This window comes from Grus americana, chromosome 17 (genome assembly GCF_028858705.1).
Source record: "Grus americana isolate bGruAme1 chromosome 17, bGruAme1.mat, whole genome shotgun sequence".
In the NCBI taxonomy this organism is placed as follows: Eukaryota; Metazoa; Chordata; class Aves; order Gruiformes; family Gruidae; genus Grus; species Grus americana.
The window spans coordinates 15,666,739-15,686,850 of NC_072868.1; the positions used below are offsets into that span (position 1 = coordinate 15,666,739).

General features: G+C 41.6%; 1 protein-coding gene and 1 long non-coding RNA gene across 2 annotated transcripts in view; one reads left to right on the forward strand and one right to left on the reverse strand.

Annotated features, from left to right (window-relative positions):
• The window catches only part of LOC129214232 (uncharacterized), a 24,430-nt gene extending 19,481 nt beyond the window's left edge, over positions 1-4,949 (forward strand). The window contains exon 4 of the long non-coding RNA XR_008579633.1: positions 4,833-4,949. This is a non-coding gene — a long non-coding RNA (uncharacterized LOC129214232). The remainder of the gene's footprint in view (positions 1-4,832) is intronic.
• Positions 4,151-12,071, reverse strand: PFDN4 (prefoldin subunit 4). Its single transcript, XM_054845559.1, has 4 exons — positions 11,923-12,071; positions 10,406-10,513; positions 9,236-9,379; positions 4,151-8,908 (listed from the first exon to the last, which is right to left on the reverse strand). Exons 1-4 carry the CDS (start codon positions 11,944-11,946, stop codon positions 8,777-8,779), a joined length of 408 nt encoding a protein of 135 aa, XP_054701534.1. The 5' UTR covers positions 11,947-12,071; the 3' UTR covers positions 4,151-8,776.
• Between the last annotated feature and the right edge of the window lie 8,041 nt (positions 12,072-20,112).

The following is a 20,112-nucleotide window of genomic DNA, read 5'->3' on the forward strand; positions in this document are numbered from 1 at the left end:
TATGACAGCATTGGAGACCAAGAATTATTTAGTGAATTTCTTGAATAATTGATCAAATAACAGTCACTGTTTGTGGCCAATTTGCAAACAGAATGGGAAACAATGTATTTGAATACACTGTCCATCATGAATTATTATTCGGTTCTAATAATTCTTTGCATGGGGCTGCTTTTCTTCATCTGTATCAATTGTAAGGAGACACATTATTAAAACAGCACATAATTCTGTGTTTACCATAACTGAAGAGGCAAGCTGAAGTTTTCTGTCACCCTGTGTAGTCTCCATTGAAATGACTAACGTGAATATATCACAACTACTTTATGTGTCAAGAAGAATCTATGTAACATATTTGAATCCTCTGTGGGTAAACTGTCCAGAAAGCCATGTCAGTACCTGTCACACAAAACTCTGAAGTTTCAGAATACACCCGCTCCTGCTCTTGGTTAAATGGCTGGACTTCATCCTCTGATAAAGACAGGTTTCTAGGAGCTCGAGATCTCATTTGTGTTTCAAGTCTTGGCTTCACTGCATTGGTAATGGAGGCATTATTAGTCCTTCCATGAGGATTTTCATTTCCATAATTTAATTTTCCAAATTCTGTACAACAGTAAATTCTGAGCCCCACACTTACACAATGTGCAAGCAGACTGTGTTTGATAGCAGAAAGTCCCTCCGATAAGATTTATCCCTTCCACTTAAATGCACAGATTTCTATTCTAAGTCAGCAGATGAAAATACTGTAAAATAGATACCTCAAATTGATTTAGATTCTTTTTTCTTAATTGCAATTCTGGCCTAAAAAATTACATTTTCATTACTAATTCTTGATTTGGAGAATGTTAGTATGCAGCTTCACAAAATACTTGGACAGCTGCTGTGATGTCCCTGGGACACAGAGTATAACTATTTTGTTTTAGTGACACTTCTAGCACTGATTGGATCTTTATGCAGAAAATAGGCTTTTTATTATTATCGGAGAATAATGGAAGGCCAGCAGAATTATGGAGCTTAAACTTCTCTCAGTTTATAAATGGCACTGTACTCAAAAGGATACACTCTGCCTGCCTACTTGTCTGTCTTCAACTTTTATGAACTAGTTCAGATACACTATAACACAACTTGAACCTCCTCTGAAAAGCAAACCCCAAAGGATTGTGGTATAAACGTCAGCATGTCTTTACCCTGCTTCCTCTTTTAACGACTGCTGTACCTAGCAGGCTCTGGCTAAAAAACAGGCATCCAAACCTCCAGCCCTTCCAAATACACTTTCATGCTCAAAATCCAGCTTTTCTCAGTCCAGACAAATGGGTAGTTGAAACCAGAACAACGACATGCACTTTGTGTCTTTAGCTACAACAGACCAGACGTCACAGCTGTCTGGCTCTGTTCTGCTCATACTGCTACAACAGTTAAAGGAAAAGAATCTTCCTCTCCTTAGGGACTAAGAAACAATCACTCTTTTCTGTGTTAACAGTTTGCAGGCACAAGGGACAGGTGTGTTTTAGCTGCGATCACTGTACTGTACACTGCTTTGGAAAGCAGAGATAAGCATTCCAAATACCTGCTTCACAGAGAACAGAGATGAAGTAAGATTAGGCCTTTTTAAAAGGCAGGAGAAAAGGGGGTGGGGGAGGATAACAAAATAAATTCCGAAGAGCTACTAAAAATTTGCTTCTTCACCTGAATAATTACTTGTGATATCCTCTGAAATACCAGTGTCACTCTAAGGGGTTTATCATTTGAAGTGGCATTACCATGGTAGCCAGTACTATGACTATAATCCCCTCCAAGCTTTTAAATGCTCTAATAAAGCTCAATATCAATAATCAAGGAAGGAACAGTTGTAGGCTTTACTGTATTTTTCATCTCATTATTCTTTATCAAATGGCAGTGTCCTTTCTTCCCACTGTAACGCTGCCTTGCCTACTGATTGTACCCCTTTTTAAGCCACAGGGAAGAAAGAAAATATGATGAGTAATGACACGTAGCTTTTCAGATTTTCCATTTGTGAAAAATAATAATAAAATCTTGAAAATTACATTGCAGAGACCTTAAAAAAAGTATACATATGCCAGTCACCTTTTTTCAATTTCTGCTTTTGCCTGGTCTCTTAAGAGATAAGACCTATCACTGCTTTTTGTTCTAAATCAGTATTTCTCACAGGCCTGGGTCAATTTTGGGTCAATTTTAATACTGCATCTAGGAAAAATGTAAACTATTTGTTGAATGCAAATCACATCCAACTTTTGCAGACTTGGAGTTGAGGATATTTGCTTCTACTAAGGCAGAGATCTTTGCATGCGTGGTCTTACATCCACCACATTATAAGACAGTGGTAAAGTTTGTGTTTAATTCACTTCCTCTAGCCTAATGCATCTGGGGCACTCAATAACAGTTTCAGACAAGGCTCAACTCTAATTCTTCAACAAAATGGCAATCTTAACCACGGGGAAAAGTGGGCAGATTGTTGAGGATGTTCCTGCTCCACACTGCTGTTTCTGTAATGGCAAAGATCATCAGCAAAGCTGTCTCAAACACAGAAAAGGCTTGGATGTCCAAACGCATCATCTCTTCTTGTTCCCAACTACAATCATAAGATTCCCTATAAACTCCATAAAATTCCATATCCAGATAAAAGAAAGAATTTAGAAGGAATGCCACAGCTTTCTCCCACCACCATGAAATTCAATGGCTTTTAATGAAGGTACTAACCAATACAAAATCTCAAAAGACACCACAGGAAACAAAACCAAAACTTTTCTATTTCCACCCCTAATTCCACACACAGTGATTTTGTACAAATGCAACAGCAATGAATTCAGGAAATCTGCACAAGTATACATAAAGTGAAGCTTAGGTGTTTTTCCAAAGCATTGTTTGGTTTTCCATGTGAGCTCAGAAGCCCTTTAGAAAGAGCTAGAACGGAACTCATTAGTGCACTGCGAACAGAAAACCCTACTGCATTTCTGTTGTCTGGAAAATACAGTATAGACATTTCAAACATGGCTGGTGTCACCTTTTCATAGCAAGCTGTAAGTTGGTTCTTAGATCTTTCTTACTTAGGCTTCCAAATGAACCATAATAGCTGTGAAATGGAAATAATTCTTTTTTTTTTTTTTTGAGCTGTTGCAAATTTCCGTGTTTGCTTTGTGCCTTAAATAAATTGTTCCTGTCTAATCATGCAGACTACTAGAGCTTATTAATTCAGTTCTATTTCACAACCAAAAGACTGAGACAGCAGCATTTTCAAAGCTAACTAGAACTTTCTCCTTTCATTATGCTGATTAACAGAATAGAATGTGACACAATTTGGTTCATATACTTCATCTAGGTGTAAGTGGTACATCAATTCCTAACAACTTATTTTGTGGCCTTATCTGAAAAACAGAATACACTTGGATGTACACATTAATCAAGAGGTAGTCACTGGAAATAGTTGTGAACTTTCAGAAAAGTTACATTTATGGATAATATCTCTTATTTGATCCTTTCAGAGTTCATTACAGCTAGGGGGAATTGGTTTCTTTTGGCTCTGAAGTAATCATTTTTTCATTTTACATTAATTGTATGATTAGTTTTTCCAATTTGTGAATAGTGTCCATTATCTTAGCATCTATATACCTCTATTAATTGAAACATAAACATTTCAACAGGAAGCTACAGATCCCCATGTAAGCAGAAAAAAGTAAGAGCTTAAATGCATATTTTTCAGCATGCTAAGAAGTATGTGAACTACGGCCAACCTGATCCAGAGATCATTATCAATGCATCAAATCTTCTGTGGAATAAGCAGCAAACTTTGTATTCTCTATTGCAGTACAAAGGACAAATGAAAATAGCAGGTTACAGACAAATTATTCTGAAAATTTTCCTAACTTCTGTATCAATTTTGTCATCAAGAACTTCACCTTTGAAATAAGAGGGAACTGAAACCAGCATTTAAGGAGCAGAGGGAAGGAGCCTGTGATCTTTCTCCCATACGTCCTGTTTAGTATAAGGAAAGCTTCACAAGCCATTCATATTTGACATGAAACTCAGGAAATTCTTGCAATAATTCCTATGCTAACCACAAAGTTACTGCATGTTGTCATAGCAACAGGCATCAGTTGAAACTTCATGATGATATTAAATAAATCTTTGTTTTGATATAAGATGAAATGCAATTTTATTTTATTAGATGTTTGTCATATCAAACATAATGGCAATAAAATTATGTGTCAAGAAGTTTAGCCAGTGACAATAAATAAAAGTCAGCCTGATGTGAAATTCTTGTGCTGGTGTCACCAAACAGCATTATAAACACATACAGCCACTTAGCAGCCTGTTGTCTGGAAAAGTGAAAGCACACAAAGCCCAGGCTAGATGTAAAAAATGCAAAGCACCAGCTAAGTGTCTCTTACAGTACACGTGGCTAAAATGCAGAATCCTGGTTGGTGAGCATTAAAAGTAGTGTGACAGTTCCAGGTCTCCTATGAGATAAACGTGGCTACCACAGTAGAAAGTAAGAGTATCATATAGGTGATATACCAGCGGTTTGAACTTTGTTAAAGTCTGCACTGGATACAGTAGCTGTCAAAGCTGACTATGAACTCATACTTTGTGCCCTCTAGTTACTTTTTCTGCAAGAACTTAAACAAAAAGAAAACAAAAAAACCCCACAACCAACCCACACTTGCCTATAGAGTCTTATCTCCAATTCTTCATTCCACAGTACTTTGCACCTGCAATAATGAAGTGCCAGAGACACGACCATACAGGTAAACACGAGTGCTACAATCCACTCCTTGGCTACTAATAACTATCACTATCTCCTTGCTTGCTACATTACATAGGAACGAGCTGCAAGGAGGATAATCTGGGAGAGAGTAACTGCAAAAGCCCTGCAACAGTGATCTCACAGTGACATCCACAAGCAGTCATACAGCTACTCCATATCACTACTGTCCAAAGTTGGACGGTGAAGAGAACAGAAGCAAAAACATCCTCAACTGTAGCTCCATCAAATGTTGTAGGACGAATTAACTTGTAAAATAAATTCTACAGTTGATTTTGCTACCACTTTTGTGAAATCAAAGATCACAACTATAATAAAACACGTAATCATGGCCAAAACTCTTCTACAGTGAAGTCCATTTTGCTCCTTTTTTAAAAAATAGTAATTCTTAATGTTTGTATTTGCCCGCATATGCACTGTAGCAGCATTTTCTGCAAACTGCATAGTGTACCAACACAGTCCCATCTGCTTAAACAGTCTATATGTATTTGTGTACTCCTACCTTGCTTCAGTAAGCCTACCAGATTTACTCCCTACTGCAGTGGAGGTGCTGGGGAGGGGAGAAGTAGGTAGAAGAAAAGATGCAGAGTTAAGAGGCCTGCCTTCATGAAGGATCTTGGCCACAAACATGAACTGAACAGATGCTAGTATTTGTATTATCTGAACAAGGTAACTGTAAGGCAAACGTTAGAGACAACAGAAATTTCCAATCTATCAAAAATAAAAAGTACTTGGAAGATAGGGCACTAAACAGAATTAATGCCAACTGAAAAATAATGGCATGTGTTCACAAGGGAGGAGAAAAGTTATTAAAAGGAAAAACCAGGACTCTGTCAAATATTTCAAGCAACTGATGGACAATCTGCAAATTAACTTCTACAATGACAAGACCAAAGAGTTTCCTGCATGTTCTATTTTATGCATATAAAAATATCAAATGATAGCCTGGGACAGCATGTTTTGCTAACTACAAAAATCCAGAGACTAATCTGCAAAAGTTTCTTAGATGATTACTTGCCTGACTTGCAAACACAGTTGTCTAAACCATACAAGGAAACTGGACATTACATACACAAAAAGGCACCTAGATTTTCAAGGCTGCATGGACATACAATTTGTAGTAAGGTCTAAGCAAACAGGAAAGACACTTCATACACATAAAAGCCTGAACTCTAGTAGTGCAGAAAGGCCTAGTGAAATGGCCCAAAACATACCAACACCATGATAAATAGAAAAAAGAAATAAGGGGGTGTGGTCACAAAACAAACCCCAAGGGACTGAAATTCAGCAGCAGAGAGGAAATACCTTTGGCATTCACAAGAACATTCTAACAGTTGTTTTTCCCCTGAACACCAGGGCTGCATATATGGACAATTCCACTTCCAGGATACCGAAGAACAGCAGGGAAAATGCAAGCTCTCCATGCCTTGCCACCTTTCTCACTTTGCGTCCTTTACTGAACTACAGCCCTCACCAGCTTTACAGCTGCCCCTGGAATCACAGTGAAACCTTACCAGCTGACTTTTTCTTTTCTGTAATGAAGACACAGCGATACTGTGGCCTATCTGGAAATCACAATCATTTTAAATATCTGCAGTCTGCAGAGCCATGAATATGCTCAGAACAGCAGAGCGGGCACAGCAGTCGCTCAGGAGTGATTTTTAAAGTGTTACCAACACATTTATGAGAATGTGATCATTGCAGCCAAAGTTTCACTTTACTAAAACCAGCAACTGGCACTCACAGCCCAGGACAGGCTTGTGGTAACATGGGTTTCCCAGTTCTCCAATGCCATCTGCTGGATGCTTCTCATCATGGGTCAAACTCCATGACTAGCTCCGTTTTCACCTGGAAAATGTCTCTTCCATTTTCTTTGGGTTATATAAAGATGAATGCGTTGGATGGTTTACTTTAACATACCAAATAAATAGTTTAGCTGTTTAGAAAAAAACTCAATATACCAGCAACTCCTAAGACATAACCTTGCATTACTTAGCTTCCGAACTGTGCTGTCCTGAAAGGCAGTTTTGGACCAAGAGCTATATCTAATAAAGCAGGAGAAGGCAGAGTCACCTAAGTCCACAATACTTGTATCAGCTGTTCTCAAATAGCTGGCCACCTTCTTCTCCCTTTAGTGCCTAAAATAACAGTAGTTGGTCAACCCAGAACTGCTCTAGGTAGTTTGGTGCCAAACACCTAACACAAAACTGTATGAGGAGTTCAGAAATTACGTAGAGGAACACCTACATCTCCTTGAAGGCCCAACACACTTGATTTGCTACAAGCACTGGCTGACAGGTAGAGCAGCAGAGTTGCCATGGCTACTGTATCCACGTTTTACCTAAGAGTAGCTGAAGTATTCACTCGAAGTAAGGAAAAACTCAAACTCTTTCCTGAGGCATAGGCTTGAATTAAAACTGTAACCAGTCAGAAAACAAAGTTAAAAACCTGTACAGTTATAGCCAGGGTATTTGTACACACGTCCAGCAGCAGAAGCATTCAAATAATCGGAATTCTACCCAAGAGAAACGCCAGGGCTAGACAGAAAATTAGCGCAGCTTTTAAGACTTACAGCCATCAGTTGACATACGTTGTAAGTAATACAAGTGCTTGTGTTGAGGTATTAGACCTTCGCTGTTGAAGACAGTCTTCTCTAATGGCTATGCTAAGCCTTATATACATTAATAAACTTACGTAAACAACTATGTAAGTTACAATGCTGTGATTAATAAATAACAATGCACTGGTGAGATCTTGCTCAGGTGTACTGAAGATCAAGTTCAATCACTACCCTGTTAAAACTACTTCAATAACAGAGAAACCAAGTAGGTTTTTTTGTCCACGTTCACGCTGCGTGAAGAAGAGATGCTACACAATTGACACATGATAGGTAGGTATTCATCACTTTATAAAAATATACTCATCTCATACTCTGATTATCTGTATTAAGAACAATGACTGCAGGTAAATATTTGGCCAACTGAATTTTCTGTCCACATTGTTTTGGAAAATAGCTTAAAAAGATGATTTAAGTATGCTAAGATTTAATTCTGAAAGACAAAGTCATAATGAGCAGGTATTTCCATGGTACAATACATTAATCAAAGCAAAAGGCAAAAGTCCAAAAGCAGAATTACAGTGAGACAGAACATGATTTTTTTAACGATGTAAGAAGTCAGCAAACCAAGACATTTGAAAATTACATTCAACTCCACATAGTGATGGAGGCATAGTTCTAGGGATTGATGCTGACACAGCAACATCATCTATGAACAATTCTGACATTAATTTGGTATATAAATGTGGATTTAGAAAGTGATTGTTCAGGAAAATTAGAAGTTAAGACTCACCATTCTGACATACAGCAGCTTTTGTGATTCTCAAATAGAAAGTAGTCAATGACTGAGCACGAGTGTGGCTCCAAAAGTTTTTCTTCAATACCAGTGCAAGCTTTAAAGAGCCCTCCTTTCTCCCCTGTCAACTTGTTGCCACGTTGTGCACTGAGCTAACAGTGTTTATGCTATCTGAGCTAAGACTGAAAGACAAAGGATAGATTTAGTATTTCCAGGATGGCTGCTAAAAACAGCTAAATAGCACTACAGCTGAATCATACCCTATGTATTACAGAGAAACTTACCAAACGGCCATTACAGAGCAAATAAAAAATTCGTTTCTGTTGGTTTTTATACTTAAGTATTTTCATGAGTGGAAAACAAGGCCAAGGAAACTACAATACATGCCTGACTTTATTACTTTAATAAACAATGCAAATATTCCAAACTTGATGCTTTACCAACAATATGAAGCTAATGCTTTCCTGAACAAATAAATAACTGCAATAACCAAAATAAGAAAGCTCTCATTAAATAAATGGAACCCAAGACAGGAAAGTAAAAAAAAAAAGAAACTAAAGTGGTGGATTTTTTTTAAATGTAATTGGAACAATGTTATCAAAACATTTAATAAAACAAGGAAAAGGTGTATGGTATATTTTGAACACCTTTAACTGTCCTCAGCCTCAAGATTTATGTTATTTCCAAACTTTGCATAGAGCTGAACTTTCAGGTCAGATAACACCCTCTGAATTGATTCCACTCGGGATTCTAACGCTTCAATTTCTTCTTGTAAACTTTTCTGAAAAAGAAAAAAATAATCAACTAGTGATGTAAAACAAACTGAGCCATGTTTGTCAGCAACATATAAACATAAAGAGGTACCACTTTGCCAACTTTTTGCCAAGTCAGACTGTAAGACTTATTACAGGGCCAAAGGTGAGTGTGACTGTATACTGACAACCCAGTTACGCCTTACCACGCACGCACATCCCCCTCCTCAAATCACAAATCAAACATGAACTTTAGAAAGTAAGAGGTGCAAAGGATGAACAGATCATCCTATTCCAACGCTCACCACATTCTAGCAACCAGTACTGTAAAGGAGCTCCCTTTTGCCCAGACAAACCTTTGCCTCCTCCAGCATTTCCTGCGTCTCTTCTTGGGAATGACTAATGAAGACATCTCCAATTTGGTAGGGTATCAGAAGTGAATCACCATCATCAAGCATCATGATGTCATCGCAAGCATCTTCCAAATTCTGAAGTTGTTTCTGTTTACCAAGACATAAGAAAAGTGGTAACTTTGTACTAGGTAAATTATTTCAATGGATACATTATCGTGCTATCAGTTGAGTAATGAACTCAGTGAGTCCACATTTTGGGCAAAACTCCTACCTGCCAGCATACTATCAGCATGTCTAATAGAACAGTTCCAGTGCTATAATTCAGCATAAGTATTAAATGCAATGGAGCTGTACTAGAAGAAATTTCTAGTCAATATTCATTATCTGTCATTAACAGGATAACTCCTAGACAAGGAAAATACAGTAGGTTTAAATTTCACTACTTTCTGATATGCTCTTACACAGGAATTTTTTAATTTAGCTAGAGAACAGAAAAAATTAGTAAATAAGATGGCAAATGTTAATTACTTTATTACAAAAGCAGGACTGCTTAAAGTTCCAGCACCTTAAGTCATTAATGAAACATCAGTATAAAAAGGTAACGTTTTTACAATATACATATTAGGCAAAGTAATTATAGAAAACATTTTGTGACAGTACTGGCATATTTTCTTTTTTAAGAACTTGGTAAAACTTCTTTGGAAATGCTATTACTGATGTTGAAGGAAAGTGAATGAATACTGAAAAAGAAAATTAGTGACCTATCGTCTTCAGCCTAGCAAAAGAAAACTTCCGCACTCATAATGACAATCTCTGTCAACACATCAAAAGAATAACATAACAAACAACTGCCTTACAGGTTCAAGACAAAATAAATATGAACAGTCTCAGACAGGAAATTTTAAGAACACTACCAACAGCCATTATATATAGACAATGCTTTATATATGAGAACTAAGGAGTTCCAAGAACTGCATGCAGAAATATACTAGCGACCTTTATTTTTCATGACTTTTTTCCACTTTAATGTTCTCTGGCTATTTTCAAAGTATCAGAAATCCCATATTAGAAACGAAGCATTACTTACAATAATCCACAGTCCCTATTTTCTGTGCTACAGCTGAAAATTAACTAAGAGCAATGAAGAAGAAGTGATATTTGAAGCACATATACCTTTTTCACTTCTATTTCTTCTTTCAGCTCTGTGATCCTGCTAGTATTTCTTGCAAATTTGTTAATTTTCTGTTGATCTTCAAAAGTAACATTGACATCTTCTGCAGCCTGCGAGGAGGAGAGGTCAAAATTAAAACTTCATTTTTTACATTAACTTGAATCTCACTACAAGATTATTCCTACAAAGCTTCTGAAATAGTCTTACAGCCACTACATTCTGCTTATACACTTGATTCCTTAAAACACCTCCTCAAGGAGATCAATATCCATGTGTAGCTGGGCGGAGGCCCTGGTAACACCCAAATAAAACACCAGCTATCCATGGCATCCTAATGCCAGTCATTTCCTTGGCAGCACTGACATCTCAAATAGACACCTCTGCTTAAAGATCACTGCGGGGTACAGAGGGTAATCACAGAATGGTTTGGGTTGGAGGGAACTCACAGCCCATCCAGTCCCACCCCCTGCCATGGGCAGGGACACCCTCCACTAGCCCAGGTTGCCCAAAGCCCCATCCAACCTGGCCTTGAACACTGCCAGGGAGCCAGGGGCAGCCACAGCTTCTCTGGGTGACCTGTGCCAGGGCCTCAGCACTCTAACAGTAACGAATTTCTTTCTAACATCTAATCTAAATCCACCCTCCTTCAGCTTAAACCCATTATCCCTTGTCCTGTCACTACACTCCCTGACAAACAGTCCCTGACCATCTTTCCTGTAGGCCCTTCAGGTACTGGTAAGCCACAATTAGATCTCCCCGGAGCCTTCTCTTCTCCAGGCTGAACAACCCCAACTCTCTCAGCCTGTCCTCATAGCAGAGGTGCTCCAGCCCTCGGATCAGCTTCGTGGCCCAACTTCTTATCAACTTCATAATCTGCCAGCAACATCATTTGACTCGAACCGGTGAGCTGCCGAGTGCGATGGTGCTACCGCGGCTTTACGGCCCCAGGCAGACTCTTCCCGCCGACCTGCGGTGTGGCAGCAGGGGCTGCGGCAGGACCCCCGCTGGGCTCGGCCCGAGCGTCCTCCACGTACGGGCCCCTTGTGCGGCCAAAGAGCTTTCGGCAGCTTACAGCAAACTGCGCCAGCACAGCCTCCGTCAGGGCAGTGTAAGCGCACCCGCGGGTTTGATGGCACGGTAAGCGGCTTCCACAGGGCCGAGACAGCCCCGCCAGCGCCGCGACCCACAGACCGGGGTATTTTCGGCAGGCCTGACCGGCATCGGCCTAGGGAAGGAACCGCCCCGCTCCGGCCCCGCACAGGGCTGCTGCCCGGGGGCTGCGTGGCCGGGCAGCGGGCACTGAGGGAGGCGCCTCTGCGGACCCCGAGCGCGGGGCGGGAGGCAGCGCTGAGCCGACACGGCCACACCGCCCCAGCACCGAGAGACGGCGGCCCCCGACGGCCGGAGGGCCCGGCCCTGCCGCCCCGGGAGGCGGCGGAGGAGCCCTCCTGAGGGGAGCCCACGGCGGAGAGGCCGGGAAGGCAAAGCGCCCGCCGTCATGCCCTCCTTCCGCACTCACCGCCTTCTTCATGGTGGCGGCCATGTCGGTAGGACTGAACTATTCGCCCTCCCCACAGAGGAGGAGCTGCCAGCACGGGAAAAAGAGGAAAGACGAGGGAAAGCGCCCGGCAGCGGCGGTCCCACGCGGCTCGGGGCTTCTGCCTCTTCCCATCGCCCCCAGCCCGGCAGGCTGGCCGGGGGGGGCAACACGGAACACACAAAACCAACTCCAACCCACCCCCACAGCGCTTGGTACGTCCCGTTTAAAGGAGAAGAGGCCCGACCCCGCCGCTCCGCCGACAGAAAACAATAAGGGCAGTAGCTGCCGCCAGGAGGTGCCATGGATTGGCGCACGGGCGGGCGGTAGGGCCCGGCGGCAGCGCGGTGGGGTACGAGGCGCCTCTGGAGGGAGGGCGGCCCCGGAGCGGGGAGGGGCGGGCGGGCAGTGCCCAGCCGGAGGCCGGGGCCAAGGACACCTCCGAGCTGTCCCCAGCCCTCGCCAGCCAGACCAGCCGCCTTTCTGGAAGCGGAGGTGGAAGAGGCCTTCAAGTTCAAGTCATTGCGGAGGGACTTTTTAAGAGAAAATAAATATTTTTCTGAACAGGCTGGTTGATAGCTTCTAAACAGAAACAGGGATAGCTGGCATTTACACTGCATAATTGCCTCCGCATGCTTAAGTTTATTTAGCTTCTCACAGCTACAAAACAAAAACCCCAAACCAGGCCATCCTAACGTCTCACAGCCGCAGGGGAGAGGCCTGGCCCCGGCCTGGCTGCAGGGGGTACAAGGCCCCGATCCTAAAGCTGGGCCCGCGGCAGACGGGCACGCGTGGATGTGAGGGCTCAAAACCGACAGGGTTGGCAGAGGCGTCGGTGCAGGCTGGCAGCAGTGGCAGAGATGCCTTGAGACTCTGATCAGCTCCTGCTTGGGTCTGCCAAGACCTTCTTGAAGAACGATCAGCATCTCCGGTACCCGCGAGCTTTCAAAAATCTAAATATGCCTCAGCTACAGAGATTTCCGAGCGATACGCTGTTGTGCCAGCATCAGGTGGGGATGGCAACAAGCCTGCGGTGTGAGAGTCAGAGAGGTGTTTGAAAATATCTTTCAGGTGTTTTGCTGTGATTCATCTTTCTGCTATGCCCTCCTGTGAGCTGCAGTTGGAAGTCATTAGAGTTAGACCCAAAGAAAGTGCCTGGGTACAGAGAGTCCAGGGCCCTGGGCGGTGTGCTTTTACACTGTCTGGCGTGGAAAGGAATTTGGAAAGCTGGGTTAGAGTCTGCAGCTTGCAGACCAATGTCTGGGGGGGACTTGGATCTCCAGAAAGAAAACCAGACAGCGTTGTGAGCAAGGAGCTGTCTCGGGTCAGCACGTTCAGTCCCAGGCAGCCAAACTGCTGAACCTTTTCGCAGAGCTGCTGAGAATCGCCTCCACCACTTTGGAGTCCAAAGGTCAAAACTACTTCCGGAAGGCAAAATGTATAACCTTGCTTTCTCAAGCTGTGCTTTACAAAGCCCAATACCCTGACTGCACGCAACGGTCTTGTTCTTCAAACGCTTATTCGTGATATGGGCGGTTGATGTACTGTTCCCTGCTGTCGGATGGCATCCAAATTCACGTCTCCCACCCCCCTCCTAACGCCTGAACCATTAATAACTCTGTATGTTATCTGATGACGGGTTTAATGAAAAATATATGAACAATCAGGGGAACAGAGAGCTAGTGTTTGCTTTTGTTTGAACCCTTTGTTGCTCAGCGAGAATCCAGTCCTGTTGCTGCAGGAGAATCCTGGCTCCACAATAGCTCATGAAAGTCCATTCCAAAAGGGATCCATGGAGAACAATAGAAGACAACACCCAACAGAAGAGTGGGTAACTATTTTAAAGGTTTCCTATTAATTTCCTGCAATTAGGCCTTATTAGGACGAGCTGAAATATGGCATGCTCCATTCATGTCTTAGCACATACACCAGCACTGTTCTCTCTCAGCCTTGACTTTGTCCATCATAGATGGAAACGGTATAGCAGCTGTGCTGCCTGTGGGAATGAAAAGTTGGGGTTCCCGCTTTATTACTTAGGGAGATGGAGCTTCTTCCAATGGTGTTCAGCTTCGTTTCATGGCAGAGCTGGTTGGGGAGCTCTCTTTCAGTAACTGCTTTTTGTTGAATAACTGTAAGTAAGTCACAGCTACTTGTGGGAAAGACTGCAGCATGTTTCTAGCTTTAAAATTAGTTGAGGGAAAAAACTTTCAGAACTATCAAAATATTTTTTGTTGGATATTTACTGAATGAAAGTGTTCTGGTTTTTTTCAGTTCAGAATGACTGCTCATTTCCAATCCCCTGTTACAAACTAGTAGAAAAAACAGAACAGAAAAGAAAATATTTTGAGTGTCCCTCAGGCTGACCGTTACATTTTATTTCATTGTATAACTTGATTTGTTTCCCACTGAGAGAAAAAATTAATCACAAAAGTTCTCCCTGGAGAACTATGTTATCATGAACTTATGTAAAAACATAATCCTAATTCTAAGTCTCCCTTTTTCTCAGAGAACAAACTCTCGTCTCTCTGGCCATTCTCCTTCTCTTCCCCCAAGTCAGCTATCTTCTCTCTTCTTCAGGATCCTACTAGGAAAGGGTACAGTCTAAACCGTGGTTATTTCCACGGGTGGATTAACTGAATAATACATGTTAGGTCCAAGCCAATGTAATTTCCTTCAAGAGAAAAGGATTTCGTAAGAATTTGATGGCTTGAAGGCTTTGAAAATAAATCTTTTTCTCCCACATGCTCAGGCAAGATTTGTGGTGTGAGCATGTTGCCAAGAGTAACTTACTGTAGACCTTTCTTATGTAGATAAAAGTGAAAACAGTGCACGAGTGCAAACATCCAGTGGTGGAGTAAGATAAACTCATTGAACTCAGTGACCTCATTTCTCTTTCAGTTGCATAAAAGGACTTGCTCTTTCTTGTACTGGTCCTCGTTGCTGTTGGGAGTGTGGTTAGCTTCACCTAGCACTTTGGTGGGATCCCTTCCACAGTGTGTGTAACCCCCACGCCCTTCATCTTACGTCTCCTTTGTGGTTCTTTTTCACATTTTCATTCCATGTTACTTGCTGTAGCCTTTTGCAATGCAGCTCACTCGGAAAGAGTCTCTTTGCTGCCTAAGTGAGTTGTTTTGAATTCCCAAACTCTTTACCCTTTTCCCTGAAGTTACACAGAGCTCTTTCTCAGTCTTTGAGCATCTTGAAACACCCACACATCAACAATGTTTGTTAATACAAGATGCATTAGAAATGCAGAAAGCTTAATGGAGACAAAGTGGTTGACTTATCTCGATTTAGCCTTTATGAAGTGGATCGCTATTAGCAAAAGCTGCACAAAGTTGTACTTCTTTAGTTGTGCCAGTGTACTAACGGGGTGCAGCTTCCATACTGTGTAGGCGCAGAGCTAGCAGGAGCATGGCATTTCCAATATTAGAGGGCCTGACTGAACATGGTATAAAGTTCCTCATGTCAGAATGCCCATATCTGCCCTTGTACCAACATTGCAGGGGGAAATGGTGGTTGAAGAAAAACAATCCCCTTCTTCTAAAGATGTTCTTATTTTCCAGAAAGACATGCCAGCTCTTAATGATACAAGTCTTAACTATTTACAGGACAAATCCCCCTTAGTTTTTCATTTTTTTGTGGTCTGAGGAAAGGAAAGCAGATTTTCTCCAATCTCTATCCTTGTTCTTTCAAAGAAAATCCCTCCTGTTAGTCAAAAACGTCATCACCATTTCAGCATTCAAGCCCTCCTCTATGTTCATGTATATCCAGCATTAGAGTTATTAAATTGCATTATCTCCTTTCTGCAAGTCACCCCAATAAGCATCACCCTCTGTGAAGAAAACTTCTCTTTTCCCTCGTTCTGCAGCACCAGCTGGAGCCATGAAGCTAGGGGGAGTTTGTGCTGGCTGTTTGTGCCTGAGATGGAAGCTGGAGGTTCCATTTTGCTGGGAAATCCCTTTATGGTGAAGCACAGCAGAAGACCTTACTCCACCTTTGTGGACAGAGCAGTTGTTGCCTCATGCTGGGTTTATTTAAAATAAAAGGTAACAGCTGTCTCTGCAACCCTGCCCTTTTTCACCACTACTTGGCACCTCAGTATTAACAGGGAATATACCAGGGTGCGAAATGTTAGCCCTGTATTTCTGTTACTCCACAATCCATCCTGTTCCAGAAATGTTTCTGGTGGTGGAACATCTCTCAGTTTGCTGGGAACTTTTTGTGGCCCATACTGAACATCTCTGTACAGGGCCTGCAACTGCAGCATCACTCTTGCTCTTTTTGCACTCTTGTGGTTCATCTTCAATAAGAACTGCACACAAACTACCTGAAATTAGGTCTTCAGTTACACCTGCACAGGTAGAAACAATTTCCTTTCTAAAAGCAGCACTGTCAGTGCCAGTTTCAAAAGCCGGTATGTATTCCTTGAAAAATGCACATAAGGAGGAATAGAGTCCTGTTCCCTCCTTAACCATCACCCTGCAGGATTCTTTTCTCTTAAAGCATCACAAATTTATTTGGCACTGAACGTAGAGCCTGGTTCTAAACTCACAGCAGGTCTGTCAGTAACGTGCCCTGTCTGTAGTGTTACTCAGCATTTTTTAATCTGCACAAGTTTGTCTTTTTTGTTGGTGGTTGTTGTTTGGCTTTTTTCCGGCAGGGGGGAGTTTTGGAGAAGAGCTTTCTCAGGGAGTATCAGATGTGCTCATTTGATACTTTACCAAATAGAGCAATAAATATATTAAATGTTTTCCCAAGGGCAATAGTTGCATTCAGTAGTCATACATCTGAGGAAACTAAACTCTTCCCTAGAGGTCTGTGGCCAGGCATTTGAACTGAAATAAACAGCAGGATTTCAGGCAAAGGCTTTATCTGATGAAGGACTGATGCAGTCTGCTCTAATCCCTCCAAAAGCAATGAATAGGAGTAACCAGGATGTGGCCCAGAGGGTATTGAGTTCAGCGAGGCATAGCCCAAGTGCCTTTTGGCTGACTAATGGTAAAGGGAGATAGAGTTTTCGTATTTTCTTACGGCTCTAATGAACACAATAGAAGCAAAATGCACTCAGTTCACAGCAATTCATTAGTTAAAGTTCCAACTCATCTTTTTTGTGGGTTTACAGAAGTACTGCTGGATTAATACTATCTTTTACATATCTGTTAGACCTTTCATCAGAAAATACTGTAAAGACCACAGACAAGGATTGTTTCACATGCCCCCTCCCTGGGAAGAAACAGCAGTGCTCCATAATAGTAAAAAACATTTAAAAACTCCTATTTGTTTGCCATTTCTGGGAAATTTTGAGACCAGATATTATTACCAAACTGTAACCATGGGCAACCTGATGATAATACTAATAACTAGCGCTCCTCCTCTCTGAACACTTGCAAACGATCATAGCCGTGGTGGTGGACGTCAGGCAGAAGGCACGAGCTGCAAACAGCACAGAAGCTGCTAACAGCAGGTTCTGTGCTGGCTCGGCGGGAGACACTGCTTGCTTACTCACTAACTTATCCAAGTAAACCACCTTTCTCGTGTATTGGCAAGGGTTCAAGATGCTGACCTCATGAGACCATCGCCTATTATCTTGGTATTTCAGGGGAATTTACAGACCAGATATTAATATCTGTGAAACTCTTATTCTAGAAATATAATACAGTGTAATACAAAACAACATGAACGATTATATTAACACAATTATGCTTTATGAGATTTGTCAGTGCAGGAACAATGAGATAAATATTTGTTATTATAAGACAAATGTAAGAGGAGTGTGCTAGAACAATATTGTTATTGTCTTTTCTTTGACAAACTGGCTAGCAGCATCTTATAAAAACAGGGCCTTCAAAATTTTAACAAGTAATGAGCATCTGTTTGCTTTCATAAAACTTGGTATGAGATCAATTTTACCTCAGCAGAAATGCATCCATCAGACCGAAAGTAATCTGTGCAAACGTTACAGGCTTATTCAACAAATCCAGTAAATTACATGAGTTTGAGTCCGATTCAAGCGATTGTATAACCACCTCTAGGAAATTCTCTCAAGAACTGATACAACAGCTATTTTTCCAGGCAATGAAGACAGTCACACAACTAAAAGCTTCAGATTCATAAACTTAGATCTTTATTTTAAATTTCAGGTGTTGTTTGAGTTAAAAAGATATTCAACATCTCCTGAAAGCTTTCCTTGCTTTTGGCAAACAGCTTTTGTCACTTACGTACATTGCGGAGTTAATAATACCACTAGAACTGAAAATATTTTCATCATTTTTCAGTACCATAACACAAGTGCTACTTTGCTTGTTAACTGCATGTGAAAAAGGCAAGTGCACCTGCGCAGTGTCATAGCAGGAGGTTAAATGTATAAATGCACACAAAAATTAAGTACAAATATACATGATTGCTCTTAACTACACTGTTTCTGGAAGCAGAGCTAAAATCAAGATTAATTTCCCAATGGGGAAAACTTACCAAGAATTCCTGTCTCAGAACACGGATAGCTGCATACATTCATCTTGGCAGAGACAGAAGCTGTTAGGGTTTTTACAGCTGGAAACATAAATACATAAATACCTACAGAATGTAGGTGCCTTTGGGATTTGGGATGCCTGAGGACCTACGTTTTTAACCATATAGAGACCTAACACTCTGTGTCTCCAGGTGACACAGGAAACTTCAACTGACTCCTTTGGCCTGAATCTTGGGCAAAACTTGACCAGCCAAATGCTTCTTTAGACTTTGGGCAGAATCTTTCACAGTTCCTCCTAATACTTCCCAGGACCCTCTTGCCCTCTGTACTTCCAGGAGCAGTTAGTAAAGATAGATACCTAGATATTGCGTGGTTACACAGGACTGTCTGCAGGTCTAACCTGAAGTGGCAATCAGGCAAGCTAGCCCGATTCTTAGATACATCACTGAAAGTCACTAAGACCCACCACAGGAAAAAAAAAAGCAATGTAATGGTAATTTGTTGAATCTATATAATTATAGGCTTTTGCTGATATTGCTAATTAAAATGTTTCAATATAGACTGGATCTAAAGGCACAGTGCTTCCATGTCATGGATCATTAGGCAGCATGAGAGAAGGTAACTCACCCTGTTCAGGGTGAGGAAAATACTATTTACATTACACCTTTTTGTATCCTCTAAGATTTTCTTTGCATAACATCATGTTACGCTGATAACATCAGCAATAAATTGACACACATTTTTGCACTGTCGTAAACATACAAAATTCTTTTGCAGTAAATAACCAAATTACATCTCTACTTGGGACAAATGTAAACTATGGTTAGATCGTGCCAGTAGTTGCAGAACAGAGAAGGATAGGATGGGTGTCAACAGGAGAAAGGCAGGTTATGGACATGTGGGAGAAACAAGGCTGAGAGAAGCACCAGGGCTTGTCCTGTACTGCCTTAGTGTGAAGGTATCCACCCGCAACCATTGCTCAATCACAGTGTCATGATTTCAGTAGGTACTTCTGAGCCATCCTGAGGGACTCGGTTCACTCTGAATTCCCTCGTTTCCCCCTGGAAGTGTTGAAGACTGGTAAAGAGAAACCAGGACTTCCAGTATCGCCTTCCATGGCACAATACCCACTAGTGAAGTTCCTGCCTCCTGAATGTGAACCATTTGTTTTGAAAAATGAAATGCTCCAGACAGATTCCTAAATGCTACTGCTTTTTAAACTAAATGTGCCTCTCTGCAGTGCTGAGTGGAAGGTGAAGAAAGCTTCTAGACTTCTGTCAGTTCTGTCCAAAGAGAAGAATTCAGCCTGGGCCAGTAACTCAGTCTCGCAGCATCCTAATGCACAAATCCTTTGCTACAGCAACTCCCTTCCCCGCTCACGGAGAAGACAAGAAACTGAGAAAGCCCAGAGAGTGGTTCTAGTTATCAGAAGGAAAAGGAAGAGACAGTCAAGTCCGGAGCATTTCCAAGCTGACCGTCAGAACGTCTCGTTATGAACCTCAGTTCCTTGGTCTGTGCTCCCCGCTTTCTCCCTGACTTATCCCCCAGAAGTTAACCTCTCTAGAGAATGAAGCATGTGTGGACCATTGCTTTTTTTCATGTAAAGCAGATAGTAAATATTTATTCACAGAAAAGATGGTTCAACTTTTTATTTGTAAGTAAACATTAACTATGCTTAATTTAAGTCAAGAAATCTCTTA

Coding starts and splice junctions, on each gene's coding strand:
- PFDN4 (XM_054845559.1), bottom strand. CDS start 11,946: ATGGCCGCCACCATGAAGAAGGCG. Junction 10,514..11,922: donor CCGCCACCATGAAGAAGGCG/GTGAGTGCGGAA, acceptor TCCTCCTCGCAG/GCTGCAGAAGATGTCAATGT. Junction 8,909..9,235: donor AAATGCTGGAGGAGGCAAAG/GTTTGTCTGGGC, acceptor TTTCTTTTTCAG/AAAAGTTTACAAGAAGAAAT.